Source organism: Sander lucioperca, chromosome 11 (genome assembly GCF_008315115.2).
Source record: "Sander lucioperca isolate FBNREF2018 chromosome 11, SLUC_FBN_1.2, whole genome shotgun sequence".
Lineage (NCBI taxonomy): Eukaryota > Metazoa > Chordata > Actinopteri > Perciformes > Percidae > Sander > Sander lucioperca.
The window spans coordinates 26,969,928-26,989,708 of record NC_050183.1 but is presented as its reverse complement, the minus strand read 5'-3'; the positions used below and the strand labels follow the sequence as shown (position 1 = coordinate 26,989,708).

The 19,781-nt window shown below is 42.3% G+C and overlaps 2 protein-coding genes across 2 annotated transcripts; one reads left to right on the top strand and one right to left on the bottom strand.

Annotated features, from left to right (window-relative positions):
• Positions 1-1,106: 1,106 nt before the first annotated feature.
• si:dkeyp-51f12.2 (uncharacterized protein LOC100151460 homolog) lies at positions 1,107-3,564 on the bottom strand. The gene is made up of 2 exons (XM_036007468.1): positions 2,746-3,564; positions 1,107-1,441 (listed from the first exon to the last, which is right to left on the bottom strand). Exons 1-2 carry the CDS (start codon positions 3,060-3,062, stop codon positions 1,204-1,206), a joined length of 555 nt encoding a protein of 184 aa, XP_035863361.1. The 5' UTR covers positions 3,063-3,564; the 3' UTR covers positions 1,107-1,203.
• A 3,160-nt stretch (positions 3,565-6,724) lies between these two features.
• On the top strand, positions 6,725-19,295 carry dhcr24 (24-dehydrocholesterol reductase). The gene is made up of 9 exons (XM_031311851.2): positions 6,725-7,126; positions 9,004-9,159; positions 10,810-10,915; positions 12,879-12,997; positions 15,032-15,295; positions 15,380-15,523; positions 17,802-17,999; positions 18,091-18,269; positions 18,457-19,295. The coding sequence occupies exons 1-9, from the start codon at positions 6,896-6,898 to the stop codon at positions 18,608-18,610; spliced, it is 1,551 nt and encodes a 516-aa protein (XP_031167711.1). The 5' UTR covers positions 6,725-6,895; the 3' UTR covers positions 18,611-19,295.
• The last annotated feature ends 486 nt before the right edge of the window (positions 19,296-19,781 follow it).

The window sequence follows — 19,781 nt, the reverse complement described above, 5'->3', positions numbered from 1 at the left end:
CTAGAAAATGTTACTTACTTAATTCTTAGTTTATTAGGTTAGACACACCAACACCTACACCAACATAGGCATTATCCATTGTATTTGTTTTTTTTACGTTGACACGGCTGATCCAACATTATATCTGTTGTTTTGTGTGTAACATCTGCTGCCCTGAGTCAGTGAACATTATTTGTTTAAATAAATCTTCTTTGGTGTAAATAAATGTGACCTGTGTCTGGTCTGTGTTAGCTTAGCTTAAAGGCTGGAAGTCACTTGCCAAAAAACTAGTAGTTTTATAGTTAATTAGTTCAGCATGTAACCCCCCGTCGAACCACGACTTGTTTGTATATTTCGGTCTGCTAAGGCTGAATTCGGTGTGATCTACCTTCCATTTCCACATATATTTAGATTTGCGTTTACACCTGCATTGTAATTAAAGAAAGTTCAGAAAATTTGGGGAAAGCATGCTAGGACCCACTGGTCAACATCAGAAAACAGCATGCTTCAAGTGTTTGATCAAGTTTGTTTCTATCAGAAGACACCTATAACAGAGTATGAGTAAAAGCCCCAGTCTCATGACTATTTAGCTTTTCTTCTGATGAACGAAAAGGTGGGGTGTCCGCAGGGGCGTTGGATTGGGGGAGGAAATATAGTGCATTCCATTTGTACTCAAAAGTCGGATTTTCAGAGGTCAAAGTCGGAAACACGCCCCCTGACCTCGGATTTTTGAGAACCTCGCAGTACCCCTAGCTCAAAATCCAACATTCATCAACAGTAGTGAAAGCTGTAGTAACATACGGTCATTAGCACTTCCGTCTTTTTTTTGTGTCTCACTAAATCAATCGTACACACAATCCTGTCCAACTTCTATCTGTAGACATGTTGTTACGCTATATGTATGCACAAAAAAACAGCGTAATGCGTTGTCATCCACCGGTACTGCTAACAATGGCTAACCTGGCTAGAGATAACCGCACCATGAAAAATCTGAATATGGAAATGGAACGCATTCAACATGGGGTGTGAATCCCAGCTCTGACTTCCAAGTTCCGAGGTAGCCTAAATGGAACGCACTATGAGTAGCCAAGGCCCTCATGTGAGGAGGGCCCAAAAAGATGCTAGAATGAATAGCTGTGGATGCGGGGAGGGGCCAATAGAGAATGCCTTTCTACAGGGCCCAGAATTTTGTGCTACGCCCCTGGGTGTCCATATTGTCCAGCGTCACACCTCAAAGCTGATCTCTCTTGATCGTCCAAACAGGGGCTCTGACGCCAGGTGTGTGTCTGAGTATGCCCGCCGCAGTTGTGTAGAGCTGCATGTGGTTTTGATGGCAACTTCATAGGGAGGCGGGGGATCCTGCCACGTAGGAGGGTGAGGCGATGGACTGAAACCCCCAGGGTCCATGGGAGGGTAGTCGAAGTCTTCACCGCGAGCAGCATGCCTGTGGCGTTCCATTGTCCTACACCCGAGAAAACGGTGGCAGTGAGAAGTCATGTGAAAACAAGCACGTGGAAACACAAATACAGTGGTTGTAGAGATCTAGATAGCAGATGGAATCATGTTCTGTCGGTAGCTGTGTTTCCTGCCAAATACAGGATTTGGGTTTCACAGAGGTATTATGGACATTGTGGTTGTGCAGGATAATAAAAAGCTTTTGAATTGAAGCCATTAACATGAGCCATACACACAGCAGGAGCTAATCAGATGTTTTGGTTACAATAAAACCTGCAGAGTCTTTGGATTACAACTAGCACTAGCTCCTGAATCCTACTAAGTTGAAGGAATAGTTTGATGTTTAGGAGATAAGTTTATTCATTTTTAGTATGAGAAAAAAGAAAACGATTACCACTCTCATGTTTGTACAGTAAATATAAAGCTACTGTAAGCAGCCTGTTAGCTTAGCATAAAGTAAACTGTAAACTGGGGGAAACGGCTAGCCTGGCTCTGTTCAAAGATAACAAAATACACCCACCAACAATAAATACGTTATATCTTGTTTGTTTTATATGTACAAAAAATGTAAAAAAGTGTAAAAACGACAATTCACCGCCTTATGGGGTTTTCTTGGGTGGGACCAGTTACCAGCAACCAGCAGAGACACTAGGAAGCTACGGGTCCCAGATAAGAAACATGCTTTGTTCAAAATCGCATACCAACATACTTTGATGTAAAATTGAGTATGTTGTGCGTTTCAACAGGCAGAAAAATATAAAATTCAGTGGAAGAGGGAATGTGGATTTACATTTGTCACGTGTCACGTGTTGCAGTATGTGATTCCGAACACAATCAAAGTGTGGGCATTTCTCTTGAAGTGGTGCAGTTGATCTGTGTGCAAGCCTCTGGTACAATTATGAACAGCTCTATCTCCTAAAAGCAGAGGACCCTGAAAGTGAGGACTAGGAAGGACCCTGAAAACTGACAACTGAACCTATGACGTCATCAAACATAGAGCTGCACCCATAGATATAAAACAGTTTTATATCTATGGCTGCAACAGGGAGAATGTATTAGAATAGGCTACATGGCAAATTGGACACAGTGTTTAGGGTCCTTTATAAAATCTATTCTTCGGGCTTACTACTGGTTTTCTATACAGTAGCCTACAGACAACGCATGTATAGCTACATTTAATAAATAGCCTAGTTGGAGTCTTATTTTCTGGCTTCAGGACAAAATTGGCCATCTTAAAAATAGCCTACAGATTGAACTGTGCAAAACAGTAAAAAAAAAAAAAATCTAAACTGCCGTTTTTCTTTCACCCACCTGGGCAGAAACACCGACTGGGATTCTGGGAAGCGGCTCCCTGGGGGTGTGAAGAGGGCATGGCTGCTGAAGCTGGGGTAGTCGTTGTACGGATAATGTGGACACTCTGGGTCGAACTCCCGATGGTTGTAGTTTGAGGCACTTTTGCTGTTCATAGCCCAGAACAGCCCCAGAATGAGCATGACCACCCCCAGCACCACGCAGCAGAGGGAGAAAGCCTGAAGGCGACTCTGGTAAGAGGCCAGGAAGGCGGTGGAGCCCCCGGTTACAATGAGGAGGGCTCCGATAAAGATTGCTCCGTGGTGCAAGGAAGGCATCCTCCTCCAGGACCGTGACTGTTTCTGAGGTTACTGTGAAGGCTGTGAACGGCTGGATAGTGTCACTCACGTACAAATAGTCCCACAGAGTGCGCTCTCCATGCGCTCTGACACTGACCAGACATCCAAACCTGTTATGACAAGGAAAAGCTCATTGAATCTTACTTATTTGTTACCATCATTTCCATCTCCCATACTGTTCAAAAAACAAATCACGATCAATCACAAAGTCCAATGAGTCCTCACTCTCTAGATCTCCAGTTCCTGGCGAAAAGTGTTAAAAAGAATGGTTTGTTGAAGAATAAAGAATAAAGCAAAAGAAAACGGTGAAGGCTTTGATGCGCATCAGGCTAAAGGGGACTAGCTGTGTTTATCAGCAAGGCAGATGGACGAGAGGACAGCAGAGCCCATTAAGAAATCTTTACTGGAGCCCCACCCTCCCTCTGTCTAATGTGTCTGAAGGGTACCACTTTAGTCCTGTCCTGTGTGTGTGTGTGTGTGTGTGTGTGTGTGTGTGTGTGTGTGTGTGTGTGTGTGTGTGTGTGTGTGTGTGTGTGTGTGTGTGTGAGACAGCAAATGCGCAAAACATAAATGGACATATTGGACCTGAAATGGTGTGGAACTTAGGCTGACATCCTCATACAAGATGATATGCTTTATAAGCCTCATTGATTTATAAAGAAGGCCCAATGTTTAACAGTCACTGGAAACAGCATCACTGCAATGCTATTTAATACAATTTGTTTGTATTGTTGACCAAATTGGCTGATGAACGACCTGCAAGAATTTATTAAAAGTAATAAATAGTATCTAGGCATGCCAGCAAGACACTGTTGAATTTGTGAGATGGCTTTGAAGGCTAAAATTGGGACCTATATAGCTACCATCGAGGATACTGAGGGCTTGTCCTATTTTAAAAATTAATTTAATTCAGAATTTGTCGGTTTTAGCAACAAGGAGAGAGTACACTTTCTCCTGATTCTACAATTAAAAAATTACTGTGTAATTTTTTAAGTAGATTACTTTTTTTAGATTCAATAGCCTATATTTAGACCAAATAACACTAAAAAGGAAAATAACATATCAATAAATGCAATAAATAAATAAATGAAACATAAAATGAGTCTATAGCCAGGCTAGTGGCTCTGTGAAGCGAAGCTAAATGCTAACGGCAGCATGCAATCATGTTTATGTTAAGCAGAGATGGGGACTCGGGTTTGAGACTCGGACTTGAGTTGCACTTAAAGGGGCGCTATGCAGTTTTGGCAATTTCTTCGCTGTTTTCTCGCTTCTGCTCACAGGTTTCTCTATAGAGCTCCCCCTACAGCTTCGGAATAGATATTTGGCAGCACTTGTTGGCGACTCTCCCCCGTTCTCTTAATACATCCATGCTCTCCCCCCCTCCCATCTTCTCCCTCTGGTCATGTGCATTTGTTTTCCAAGAAGCCGGCGAACGCATGGAGCCATGTCCACTGAGGTTTTTCTCGAAATATTACCCTTCTCTCCCGGGTCCGTAACATTATTCTTTTTTTTCCTAAAATAGCCTTAGAACGCTGTCAGAGCAGAAGCAACTTGCGTTTGCCAACATCAAGCTGACAAGAAACTCTGTGGCAGATAAAGTTTCTGATCAAAGATACTTACAAGTGCAACAGCAAGAACACCAGGTCAGCATCGGATTAGCAGGCTTCTGTTTGTCTCAGTTCTCGCCATTCTGAAAACGCAGGTCCGATGTTTACTCGTGTCTGACTCCTCGCTCGGTCAGTCTGTCAGTTTCCTCTTTCTCTGTTCTTCCGACAATGCTTTCCTAGCTCTCTGCTTCTTTTTTGTGAAAAACTCCATCGCTACCTTGTTCTTATAACTAGCCGGTTTCCAGATGGGGGCGTGTATGTGTGCAGTGCCGTAAAGCAATTCGTTACATCGCGAGACCTGATATCACACGATACTTCCTGACGCTGAGGCCGGCAGCCCAAAGTTGCAAGGGTGTTTTTTCCCGCTCGCAGGCGCTCACAGACCATTCAACCCGAAAAAAGTCATATAACCATTTCAATGACTCCGAAGCTGTTCGGTTAAAGTAAATTAAGCTGAAAAAAAACTGCATAGTTCCCCTTTAAGTTGCACACACAGGGACTTCAGACTTGACTTGAGACTCGTCCTCATAAGACTTCCGACTCGACTCGGACGCAGGACTTGTGAACATTCTTTATTTTTAGGAAACGTCTGATGAATGTTCTTCTCCTCCCTGCGTATCCTCTAACCTACCTACGTCACACGTAATCTGTAACGTATGTGCTGTGCGGCCACACATGAGAGAGGACAACACCGGCTGCTGTGCTGTTCATCAGAAGCTTTGGCTTTAAAAACTTCAGACAACAAGGCCCACACAAAAGAAGTGCTGCTGAATGCAAAATATGTGGTATCAAGATGAAGGATTCTGGCTCAACCACATCTCATTTTATCAGGCACCTGAAATCGCACCCTGATAGGTTAGCAAACATGTTAAGTTCAGTGGCCAGGTTGGCTCAGTGGGTAGAGCAGGTGCATGTATATTTAGAGGTTTATTCCTCAATGCAGAGGTCCAGGGTTTGACTCTGACCTGTGACGGTTTCATGCATGTCTTAAACCTCTCTCTTTCTTTCCTTTTTCAAGGCGGAAAAGCCCAAAAAATAATCTTCAAAAAAAACAAAAACATGTCAAGCTCGGCATTGGCCATTGACTTGGACTCTAGCTCAGAGACTTGAGACTTGACTTGGACTCTAGCTCAAAGACTTGTGAGCATCTCTGATGCTAAGTGCTAACATTTGCTAATTGACACAAAACACAAAGTAGGCCTACAGCTGAGGGTGATGAGAAATCATTAGTTTGGCAGGTATTTGGTCATAAAAAATAGTATTGGACGAATCTAAATGTTGACCTGATGATTATGCTATAGTTGAAAAGTCAGAAGATCACCAAAGTAACTCCAATTCTCCCTGAGTGGAACGTGAATGTTTGAACCAAAATTCATGGCATCCAATAGTTGTTGGGATATTTCAGTATGGACAAATGGGATGGACAGACAAATATTGCCATCCATAGAGCCATGCTGCTAGTATGGCTACAAATAAAATAAAAGACAGATAATGGAACAGTCAACTGAACAAATAAAATAAATTATAAAAAGTCCAAACAAACGTTTTTTTATTTATTTTATTTATTAAATCTGACTACAGCTCTGCTATTAATATATTATTTACCAAAAAAAAAAACACTAAACACTAAATAGAGCTGATTTATTTGATCATCAAAATGGTCATAGGAATGGTGAATAATGATGGGAAAAATCTGTTACATATCTGCCTGTATTCATGCACTGAATGGCATAGGCATAAGTTTAGTGTTACTAAACACTGTCGCTATTAAAACTTCTAATCAACCGGTCAGACATTCTCATGGCTGATATGGGCATTGTAACCATAGACAGTATATAAGAAGATTGTAACAGATGGTAACAGGCTGCATGGTGTGATAGCCTCTCTGCTTTATGATTGGTAAAAGGTTAGAAAGGCTACTGCTTGCAGTCACTTGTTTGACCAATGAGCGTGAAGCGTTGGTGCTCGGTCCCGCCCCATTGGCAATTGTAACCAATCGGTGTGGAGCAGGGGAGGGGCCGACCGACCACCTAGCAACACTCACCTATCGCAGTGAAGGGGTGATCGGTTTGGGTTTGGCATAATCGATGCAGAGTTTTCCCCACATGTATCTCCCAGCGGTCAGTTTAATAGTTTAACTAAAGAGTGTATCAGATACTTTAGTTTGGAGAACGCTTCCATTTGGATCTGAACTGTCCAGAAACGATGGACTCGCTGTTGTATTTAGCCGGCTTGGTCGTTTTGTTTCTGCTGTGGATCAAAGTCAAAGGTCTAGATTACGTGATCGTTCACCAGCGGTGGATATTTGTGTGTTTATTTCTGCTGCCGCTCTCCGTTATATTTGATGTGTATTATTATGTGCGGGCATGGCTCATTTTCAAGATGTGCTCTGCGCCAAAACTGCACGACCAGCGCGTGCGAGACATCCAGCGACAGGTGAGCCATCATCATCATCATCATCGTGTGTGTGTGTGTGTGTGTGTGTGTGTGTGTGTGTGTGTGTGTGTGTGACAGGTGAGCCATCATCATCGTGTGTGTGTGTGTGTGTGTGACACAGGTGAGCCATCATCATCGTGTGTGTGTGTGTGTGTGTGTGTGTGTGTGTGTGTGTGCGCGCGACAGGTGAGCCATCATCATCATCATCGTGTGTGTGTGTGTGTGTGTGTGTGTGTGTGTGTGTGTGTGTGCGTGCGTGTGTGTGCGTGCGTGTGTGTGTGTGTGTGTGTGTGTGTGTGCGCGCGCGCGTGCAGTGCAAAACGTTTGACGTTTATTTTCATTTGGTGTGATAATGCATAAACAGTGGTTTTGAAAAAAGAAACAAACAACATGAGGGTACAGCCCTCCAACACAGATTTGATTAAATTAACCCAATGGAGTTATAGTTATAATAATATCTAACTGTAATAATAGTAATAATATCTAAATCCTATACCAGTGTTGACATCTGATCACACAGAGTCTGTTGTTCATGAAAGTTGTGTAAAGTGTATAATTGGTACAGTTAAGCCTATGATACTCAGGCCTATTGTGGCCCTTGGTGAATAAAGTGAGGAGTCACCTGTTACATTTGTTTTGCAAGGAATCATGGGTAGTGAAAAACTCACAGCAGTGCATTGTGATGTAAAAGTTTGTTGCTCTATCTCTGTCTTATCAACCACTCGTTAATCAATAATTACAAAAAGTGTTTTATATCTACTTTTATAGCTATTTTGTGAGAAGGGGCTTACACTTAATTATCAAAACATACATTTTCTGTTGAGCCCCATAGCTGTCTCAATAAAAAGTGTGACTTAAAAGTGAGAGGTGCTGTCATGCCATGGCTGTCTTAGAAAACAACTGTTACATCATCGTTACGGCTCTTATAATTTCAATATCTGATGGTAGTCCTGTTAAAATGTATTCTTGATGTGTGTCTTTCAATAATAGTGCTGATTAATAGCCCACTGATTTCCTTGGATTTGAGTTATTTAGGCCTGCAAGTTAATGTTCGCTGTAATTCGCTGTAATACTTTCCTGATTGGTTTCAGTGTCCAACAAAATGTGCTAATTGAACCAATCAAATGACATAATACAATGTCCATTCCTACTCTGGAAATTAAGTCTGATACATGTGTGTGTTAGTTGTGTGTTGTTTTCTCACTATCTGCCTGGTAGAGAAATGGCCAGTATTTTCCCACTGGAAGCATGTGAAGGCATATCTCTGTTCGACATTATCAAAAAGAACATTTTGAAGTACCAAAGATTTCATATTCCATTTTCTCAGGTCCTTAACAACTTTGTCTGTCTGTGCTGTGGTACAGATACAATTTATGAGAGCATTTATTTGTGAATTTAGGCAAAATGTTAACAGTCTGACTATGCTGAACATGCTGACTATGTAAGAGAGAGAGCACTGGGAGCACCATGGGGTCAGAGCAGACCGACACCTAATACCTTGATCACCTAAAATAATTTGGTCAGGTGAGAGGAATCTGTCACAAAGTACAGGTAAATCAAACTAGCCACAGGCCTATGAGAGTTTTTGCCAATCATGTGGACTCTAAGGGAATACTAAAGTAAAGACACATACAGGCTCATCTCCACAGTGGAATGAATGAGTTGCAAAGATCACAAAATATACTTTGAGGAGTTCAAATGAGCTGCCAAGGCCTTTGACCTCAAAGAATGTCCTCAGTCTTTTATGACATAAAGCCTTGGCAGACAGCCTTAGTGGTGGATTAGTAAAATAGGTGAATAGTCAGGTATGCTGTGTATTCCTTGTCACTTAAGAGATAATCATCCGTTCTTCTCGGTGTCATGTGTTCTGATTTCAGGTTCGTGAGTGGAGGAAGGACGGCAGTAAGACCTACATGTGTACGGGTCGGCCCGGCTGGCTCACCGTATCTCTCAGAGTGGGGAAATACAAGAAAACCCACAAGAACATCATGATCAACATGATGGACATTCTGGAGGTGGACACAAAGAGGCAGGTAGGTAGCCTGACAAGCCAGACCTACATCGAGATGTTGGGTCTGGGAACTCACCATTGGCAGGGCTCAATCCGAGGGGCGGGATAAACGGTTGTCTTTCAAATTCAGTCTGCATGCAATAGGATAGTGCTACAACCAAGCAGAGCAACGAAGAAGGTAGCGGAGCTAGTTGATTTTTGCCGTATCCGGTCGGCAAAACTCCGAACACATCTTCCTTTTTTGAGAATGACTTCAGTGCCATTCTTTGTTCTTTTCTCAAAGAAAAGCTTAACTCCAAGTCTTCCAGAGTCGCGGTCAAAGCCGATTCGAAAGACCGCTGTTCACCAGCAGCAGCAGCAGCCATAAGCCCGCCCACCAACTCTATACACGATGTGATTGGCCTGACCAGAGTTTGGTTTTTCCAGCTCGCAAGCCAACGGAGAGTTGCTAGACGACCCTGGCTACAAATTACATTTGCTGCCGCTAGGGTGGTCTAGATTTCTAGGCTAGCAGGTAGGAGGATTCAACAGACACTTTGCGTTTAGGGCTCACTAACACACTAAACTAAGATGAACATAGTAAATATTATACCTACCAAACATCTGCATGTTAGCATTGTCATTGTGAGCATGTTAGCATGCTTACATTAGCATTTAGCTCAAAGCAGCACTATGCCTAAGCATGGCACGGAGCCACTCGCATGGCTGTAGACTCTCAGTCTGGTTACAGTTTTGTTCATCATTTACTTTGTACTCACTAAAGTAACTGCTTAAATTGTAAGCCTAACCAGCCTTAATCCACTTTATTTAAATGTAAATAATTTTATAGTTTACTAAATAAATTTGGCTGACGTGGGGGTTTGTCTAAAACCTGTGTTTGATCATCTGACTGCCTCTGTTTTTGGCCACATTGGACTTTAAACAGTGGCGCTGTATTCCCAGTTCTCAGCATTTAAAGGAACACGCCAACTTATTGGGACTTTAGCTTATTCACTATATCCCCCAGAGTTAGATAAGTCCATACATACCCTTCTCATCTCCCTGCGTGACGTAACTCTGTCTGACGCGCCCACCGCTAGCCTAGCTTCTAACCGTATATAAACTGGGAACTATATTCTCAGAAGGCGAAGCACTGCTACTTGGGCGGAGTGATTTGCTTGCAGCACCTGAGAAGGAGCATAGAGTTCGCCTGGAGTTGGAGTTATATCACTCCGCCCAAGTAGCAGTGCTTCGCCTTCTGAGAATATAGTTCCCAGTATGTATATTGTTAGATTATGGCTGTGTCTCATGTGACCTTGTTATTTGTACACGCTGTGACTACACAAATCACAACATGTAAATAGGAAAATGTTGGTGTTATTTTGATGATATATTTTATTGGGAGCAGTAGGCTAGATGGAGCCGGTTACCTCCAGCATCTGTGCTAAGCTAGGCTAGCGGTGGGTGCGTCATACAGAGTTACGACACACACGGAGATGAGAAGGGTATGTATGGACTTATCTAACTCTGGGGGATACGGTGAATAAGCTAAAGTCCCAATAAGTCAGCGTGTTCCTTTAACCTGTTGAATATGAATGTTACTTTAACTGTTACTCATTAAAAAGTACCTGGCTGGATTTTGTATTGTCAGCCTGATGGCGGATCTTTACTCAGAGTAATCTTTGTTTTTTAGGTGGTGAGAGTAGAACCGCTGGCCAACATGGGTCAGGTGACCGCACTACTCACCTCTATTGGCTGGACACTGCCTGTGCTGCCCGAGCTCGATGACCTCACTGTGGGTATGTCATTCGTATTACTGTGGATTATTTTCTGGGGAATCATCATAGAGTGGCATCATCTGTGGCTCTTGGGTTTCTAGCAGAGATGTTCACAAGTCATTTTTTGCAAGTCCAAGTCAAGTCTCAAATCTTTGAGCTCGAGTCCAAGTCAAGTCTCAAGTCTTTGAGCTCGAGTTCAAGTCAAGTCTCAAGTCTTTTGCCATGAGTCCAAGTCAAGTCCAAGTCAAGTCTCAAGTCTCTGGCCATCTGATCTGTCCCTAACACTGTATTGTTAAATCTTATGAATTCAAAGCATGTTATATCCTGTAGCTGTCACATCAAATGGATACAACTATAAAGATACAATTTGCATGTTCCCAGCATTAGCACAACACTTTGCAATGGTTAGCTTGTTACCTGTGATGATATGTGCTAAATGTAATGTCTCTTTCACTCAAAACAATGTCGAAGTGGAAATCAAGAGAAAAGTGGCAGCGCCACACCAGTTATAGAACAACATGCATCTCAGTGTCAGTCCAAATTACGCACAATAAGCAGTTTGAACTCACTGATGTAATGCCATCTATTTTCTAAGTGTTAGTACGCTCAGTGAAACTGAGTCCGGCGCGAGGGAGACCCGACTCAGAGGAGGAGAGGTTAGTGAGGCCAGCGTCTACACGGCAGGTGACAGTGCGCACGGATCCGCTGCGCCACGCATGGATGAAATAATGAAATAGTTAATAGGGCTACCGTAACAGAAATATGTGCAGACAGTCAAGACGGCCCAGTGTTTGGTGGACCGGGTACACCTTGTTCACTTAATAGCCTACAAATCATCCACGGGATCAATTACGCATCACCTGAGTTTGCCCACCTGACACAGCGTTTGTTCCTGGGGAGATGGATCCGTGCGTCCCGCCTCCTGTGCGCCATGGATTTCTTAGCCTCAGCGACTACTAACTATAAAGATACAATTTGCCTGTTCCCAGCATTAGCACAACACTTTGCGATGGTTAGCCTGTTACCTGTGACGATATATGCTAAATGTAACGTCTCTTTCACATTAGTGTGTGAGTGACTGATCTATTTGGATGTGTTTTGAGACGCCTGATGAAGGTTTATCTTGGTGCCACACACCTTGTATGTAGCTGTTAGCTTACTGCCACTGTTTACCAAGTTATTGAAAGCAAAACTAATGACAAAAGGCACAACTCCAGGAGGACTTGGTATCGCCACCTGCAATGCATTTTTTGACGGCGCATGCGTTACATTGCACATTATGGCAAAGGGCAGGGGACATACAGCTCGTCATACGTTTCCCCGTATATGCGCCAATAAAAGAAAATAGAAATACATTAATACATTTAGATTTAAAAAGCAATAATTGTATGAAAACAGGTTGTTGACGAGTCTCGAAGCTCGAGTCCGAGTCAAGTCTGAAGTCTTTTGGGTCGAGTCACAAGTCAAGTCTGAAGTCTTTTGGGTCGAGTCCGGGTCAAGTCTGAAGTCAGCTGTTTGTGCGACTCGAGTCCGAGTCTCAGACTCGAGTCCCCATCTCTGGTTTCTAGAAATAGACGCACTGATGATTTCCACAGCTCATTGTTCAGTGAGGCAGGTTCTGCATCTCCTCAATCAATCACTGTATCCTGTTAGGAGCACCAGTGACTTCTCTAATGCTGTTAGAGGATTGATGGTGTAGCTGGAAAGATGAAACTGGGAGGAAATGGCTGCAGTGTTGGAAGCACCCCTGGATCGGGTTTCATAATGGATTTCCTGATGCCATAAACTGTGCATCAACAATCTAATGTTTTCTCATCAGGCCACGGTACATTCATTTATCCTCATGCCCCAGCAGGCACATACTTACTCTCTCCCAGCAGGCAAGCGCTGCTTTCTGCTTGTGTGTTTGTACGCTGTTGGGTCTCACCTGTGAGGATATTGAATTACTCCGAGCAAATCTTTAATTCTCTCTCTCCTCCCTCAGGTGGTTTGGTGATGGGTACAGGCATTGAGTCATCCTCTCACATTTACGGGCTGTTTCAGCACATCTGTGTCGCATTTGAACTGGTTCTGGCTGATGGCAGCTTAGTACGCTGCACTGAGGTGAGTATTGAGTATGTGTGCCGTGTGTTATGTTTAACCAATGATCCCCATGGCAAATTCATAAGTACTCCACTCATGGTTTTAATTTAACTTGTGAACTGGCATTCACGAGATGGGAAGTCATTTAGACAACTTGTGAACTTACGAGGTTGTGAATCCAACAAGAGGGGGGCGTTCATATGGACTTTTCTAATAAACACGAGCTCACATGAAGGCTCGATAAGCACTCTTCCTCTGTCACGTGAACATACTCGTAGCTCGGCTGGACCTTATGTTTAAGCCAGACCCTCCCCAGGGTTGTTATTATTTGCTTTGTACCCTCCCCTTGACTTAGGAAAAATTGCAAATCCGTCCTTCCTAATTTTTCAACTCAATCCTTTTCAAACTTACAATGCTAATACCCCAAATCAATGTAAACATACAGCAAATAGTGCATCCTGTTTATGGAAGCACTCCAGCTGTTGAAATGAACAGTTATTACCACTGTCACTGAATGAGTAAACAGGGAACAGGCTTCAGCTCTGTAATATTTTAACTTCACTCATTAGTAGCACAGATTGGGCCATGCTAAACACACATTATATTATATCTATATGACACGTTTAACTTGACCGTTAGAGTAAAATATTGTTATGCAGAATAAAGTGAAGGCAATTGTAGGGTAATAAAAAATGTCATCCTTTTCAGAGTGATAATGTTCAAACCCTAATAGCGATAAGAATTCACATCTACTGTTTCTCAAAACTGACTTCTACTAGCAACTGCAAAATAAAGTCCTGTTACTGAGACATGATTTTTGTATTCTGCATATGGCGGAAGGCACCTTTTATGATCCATGGCACACAAAATGTTTTAAAACTAATTTTATGTAATTGTTTTCTGTTTTTTTTTTTTTTACAGTAAATCCTGCAGGGAAATGCTTAAATAAATAAAAATCAGGAGCATGTAAAATTAAAGACCCCATAAAAACTGGGTGAAACGTCCGCTGTGATTGGCTCCCGATTGGTCGGGCGGGTGTATCGGCGGGACTTCCATACCTGGGGCTCCACTAGAGGGTGACACAGGAATCAATTGTCGCTCCCATCCCATCCCGAGCCCACGAAAATACTCCCGTCATATCCCGATCACGTGACTGCCCCTCCCCTCCCCCCCCAAAAGTCCCGAAAAATTGTCACCCTCTTAGGCTCCACCGTCCGATCACTACTGCCCAGATTTTAGCTCTAAAATTTCAAGATGGCAGCGCCAATATCCAGGGAAATTTTGGATTTACTTTTGTACTGTGGGAGGAAGTGGAAACGCCTGGTCAATCTTTTTTTAAGACAAGACCGAGACTTTGAGGGTTGGAGACCAAGACCAAGACCAAGGCAGGGCGAGACCGAGTTAAGACCAAGACCAGATTTGTGTTAAGACAGCCAGAGCATTCACTTTCTTGGGAGTGCGTGTAAAAAGGGGGGTTTATGGTAACAAATTTCAAATTAGATAGAAGTCAAGTTATTGGTTGCATTTGCAAGTTTAAACACATAGGTATAATTCAGACAATGCACAGGCAATTTAGTGATATCCCTGAAGTTCTGGTCTTGCCCGGTCTTGAAATAAAATCCCCAGTCTTCTCTATCCGAGACCGAGACAAGGCAGAGTAAAAATGCGGTTGATTCCAAGACGAGACCAAGACCTTCAAAAATGGGTCTTAAGACCGATCTCAAGTACTACGACACCGATATACAGTCTATGTTTTCAAACAGTCCCTAACCAAAAGAGAGCCAGACTAAGTTGAACGTGTTGTATAGGCCCCAGTTACATGTTGTGTAATTGTCACACCAAGTAAAGCCAAAAGAGCGGTCTCCTTGTGGAGAAGATGAAATGGCCGATGCTGTGAGGCTTGCTAATGGTTTAGTTTACAAAGCCAACATGCGAGGCAAGTAGCCTCACAATGAAAGCCCAGAAGGCCAAGACCACATTCATCACCGCGAATGTGCCATAGCCATGTACATTTCGTTTTTGTTCAAATAGACAATTCATTTGTCTGTCACCTAGGAGGAGAACCCGGACCTGTTCCACGCCGTCCCGTGGTCCTGTGGAACTTTGGGGTTCCTGGTCGCAGCGGAGATTAAAATAATCCCCGCTAAACCCTGGGTGAAGCTGCGCTATGAGCCGGTCAGAGGGCTGGAGAACATCTGTAAACGGTTCACTGAAGCATCGGAGGACAAGCAGAACTCGTTTGTAGAGGGCCTCCAGTACAGTCGGGACACCGCCGTCATCATGACGGGAACATTGACTGACCACGCTGAGCCTGATAAGGTAAAATGTTTAGGAGCGTGTAAACGACTTGTTTTCACAAGTTATATCACATTTAACCTCCTCCCTTTTCCTCTCTGACATCAGATCAACAGAATCGGCCTGCACTTTAAACCCTGGTTCTTTAAACACGTGGAGGGCTACCTGAAGGGCGACTACGCAGGAGTTGAATACATCCCTCTGAGACAGTACTATCATAGACACACACGGAGCATCTTCTGGGAGCTTCAGGTACTCACAAAATCACACAGAGGCTGTTTCCATGACCTTTAGGATTACATTTGTAAGTACTGTACTGCACATATCTGCCAGATATTTGCTTGTCATCATCTTATCCTTGCTCACTTCTCTTTATTACACTCTAATGCTTTTTCTCTGCTTTTTCACACGCACGCACACACACACACACACACACACACACACACACACACACACACACACACACACACACACGCACACACATGCACACGCACACACCATTAGCCATTAGTGAGAAGGGCTTGGCATCCTTTGTTTTCTGAAACAGTAAATGGCTGATGAATTATGCATAGTCGTGGTTTGACAGATACCTACAGGAGCTGGCTCTGGGCTTTTGGGTGCTCTCTGTTTTTGAAAGGTTTTTGTAGACAGTGCAAAGTAAAAGTCAGGCAGAAAGAGAGCTGACCATCGCTTTGATTACATCAACAATTTGTGATAGACATCATCATTGATCGGAATAACGGCGTTATAAATAACGGCGTTACTAACGGCGTTACTTTTTTTCAGTAACGAGTAATCTAATTGATTACTACGCGTTACTATATTTGAAGCTGTTTTTTCCATCAGACCAACTAGATCTCTGAGCCGAGAGGCAAAGACTTTTTTTACTGTTCTTCCTTGATTAGTGGGCAGTGCACGACACAAGCGCATACATGCTGACGATTGGCTGGGGTTGAGTAAAATGTCATTGTAAGCCAATCACAGGTAGAGTTGGGCGGGTGTTCGAAAGCACGCATAGTCAGACACACAAGAACAACACAAGCGAGTCAGTCAACGAGAGAGAGACAGGTATGGCGTTATGAAATCAAGGAGAGGGTTAACTTTTCCTGCTATAGATTTTCCACCGTGGTCAGAAAACACAGGGGAGACACTTTGTTTCTCTCACTATATGACTCTGGAGTCGCTACTCGCTCGAAAGCTAATCGCCGTCACTCTCTCACTTCTCCCTCGCTCTATCACCTACTCCCCACACACACACACACACACACACACACACACACACACACACCAGCGCACAAGTATAAACATCAGGCCACTTACATTATTTGCACTACAAAGAGTGTATATATTTGTTATTTATTTTTGGTATAGTGCTTAACAAGCATAATTTTAATTTTGCCAAGTTGTGGCCTGTTGAGGTGTTGTGTTATTTGTATCGATCCACTATATAAACATAATATCTACATACATGGCATTTGATTGGAGGCTAGTCTCACTTTGTCCCACAGCAACATTAAAATAGTTTAGATTTGTGTACATTGTTTCTGTTAATAATGTATTGTATTAAGTGTCCATTTCATTATAATATTCAGATTTATCATAAATAATTGAACATGCACATGTATTTTAAGTTCCATTAAAGAGGGGTGGAGGTGGGGTCACATCTGAGCATTTAAAAATGTACTTGAAAGTAACGCAATAGTCACTTTCTGAAGTAACTAGTTACTTTCATAATTTGTAACTGAATAACTAATTGACTTACTTTTTGGAAGAAGTAACTAGTAACTGTAACTTATTACTTTTTAAAAGTAACTTGCCCAACACTGGACATCATTAATGTGTTGGACATGGAGACATGAGAGAGTTGGAATGTTGGAATATTGTGGCTGCTCTCTGCTGGAATATAAGAGCAGTGCAACTGGATTGTATCCGTGTCTCATCTTAATTAAGCTGGAACACATATTATGGCAAATGATAAGCTCATGTAGAAATGCAACATTATATGATAAAAAACCACAAGCTAGATGGATTGTTTATTGTCCTTTTTCATGGAAAGTTGTTTCCAACGTAACATCTTGAATGTACTTCTGGTGTCTGGCTGACAGCCCAAATCCCAAGAAACAGAGAAAGACAGCTGATCCTCACATTGAGAGACTGAAATCAGCAAATGTTTGGCTTAATAAATTACTTAAACTTATTATAATTGTTCCCCTAACTGATTCATTGTTTCAGCACTAGTTAGAACACAATGCATCACTGAGAGCCTTTTTGCCATTGTCGTTTAACCCGTGGGGGTGGTGATGGTGCAGTGGATATGACCCATGCCTTTGGTGTGGGAGACCTGGGTTCGATTCCCACTGCGATGCATCAACCAATGTGTCCCTGAGCAAGGCACTTAACCCATAGTTGCTCCAGAGGCGTGTGACCTTTCATATATAGCAATTGTAGGTCGCTTTGGATAAAAGCGTCAGCTCAATGTAACGTAACCCGTTTGTGTACGTCTCTGTGTATATTTGTGTCCTTTCTATAGGATATTATTCCTTTCGGCAACAACCCAATATTTCGTTGGCTTTTTGGATGGATGGTTCCTCCGAAGATCTCACTGTTGAAGCTCACCCAGGGAGAGACCATCAGGCGGCTTTATGAACAGCACCACGTGGTCCAGGACATGCTGGTACCCATGAAGAATCTACAGGATGCCATCACGCGCTTCCACCAGGACATCGACGTAAGGCTCAGATGTGAATGAAGCCTCTAAATACCTGCTGTACATAGAACATACTCCTGTTTGAACTCCTGCACGTCTTGTGTAATTTCAGGTTTACCCTCTGTGGCTGTGTCCATTCCTGTTGCCGCCAGGCAGAGGGATGGTCCACCCTAAAGGTCAAGAGGAGGAGTTGTATGTGGATATTGGGGCTTATGGAGAGCCCAAAGTCAAACACTTTGAAGCTAAAGCATCAACGCGTCAGCTGGAGAAGTTTGTTAGAGATGTGCATGGGTAAGTCTCAAATAATAAGTGAAATGTAGCATTGGTAACTAAGGTGAAATCTTTGTAATGATATTGGTAATGTTACGCCCATGACTAGTGCTGAAACGATTAATAACTGGAACAAAGAAAATATAATGACATTTACATTCACGCTGGTCTTGCATTTATATGTACATGTGCCATCTGCCTCCTGCAGGTTCCAGATGCTGTATGCAGATGTGTACATGAACCGAGAGGAGTTTTGGGAGATGTTTGACGGACAGCTGTATCACAGACTGAGAGACGAACTAGGCTGTAAGGAGGCCTTCCCGGAGGTCTACGATAAAATCTGTAAATCTGCCCGACACTGAACCCCATCACTGGTACCTGACCTCCGCCCTGTGTCACAGATACACTCAGGCTCTGACTGCAAGTCATGTTTGCCGGCTGCTTCTGGTTTGGGGATGTTTCAACAAAAACAAAAAACTGTTTTATTCAAAGATACTTTTAAGAATTTGAAAATAAGCTTTGCTCACACTACTACAAGCTAAGGTGTTGTTTGTGGCAGCTACACTGTCTTAAGAGGCCCTTCTATCAATGTGAGGCAAGAGCACAAGTATTGTTCTATTTTTGAGTATGATGAATGTATTTTATTTTGCCCTTTTCTGTACACTACAGCTTGTTTCAACATTCATGTTCTGATTCCATGTGCTGCTTAACTCCCTATGTGTAACTTGTCCTTGTAGGGAGCATATTGCACCAAATGTTTTTCCCTTCTTCATTTTTTTGTTGCTGTAATGTATGTATTCGGCCTTATCGTGACAGAACCTTTGCATTTCTCTGTACAACAGGTCAGCCTTACCGAGTGCCATAGACTTTGAAAACATGACTTCCTGATTAGCGTCATATCCATATTTTAAAATACATAGGCTACTTTTGTGATAAATATATGAAGAAATCAAACAAACTATATTGTAAGCTACCTATTTTGATATCAAAATCACTTATCACCAGGACCGTGTGATTGAATTAATTAATTAAAAATTCTTTTCTGGAGTAAATATCATTCTTGTGCTTTTTTAAATATAACGTTAGATTCTGTAGTTATTGGGGGAGCCTTATCATGTAGCACTAGTAACAAGGGTTCACAGATAATATCCACAGATTCAACTACCCGGATGTCTGTCACAGTAACTTGAAAATTAATTGTGAGAACTGAATGTGAAGATATATAGAGAGTTGAATTTTCAGTGAGGATCAAATTTTATTGGACTTCAGTTCCAAACGAATAAATTAAATTTCAAATTATACTATTTTATATATATATATATATATATACTATTACTATACTATTTTCAATGCAATTATTCAAATGAAACAATACAATTTCAAATGATGTGATTCAAATTCAGTTTTTCAGTGCAATTATTCAAGTTTAGCAATTCAAATTCAAATATAAATTATTCAAATTCAGTTTCTGGTGGCACATATTTCACCCCATAGACTTGTTTGACTATTTGAATAACAGCACAGTGCAAAGCT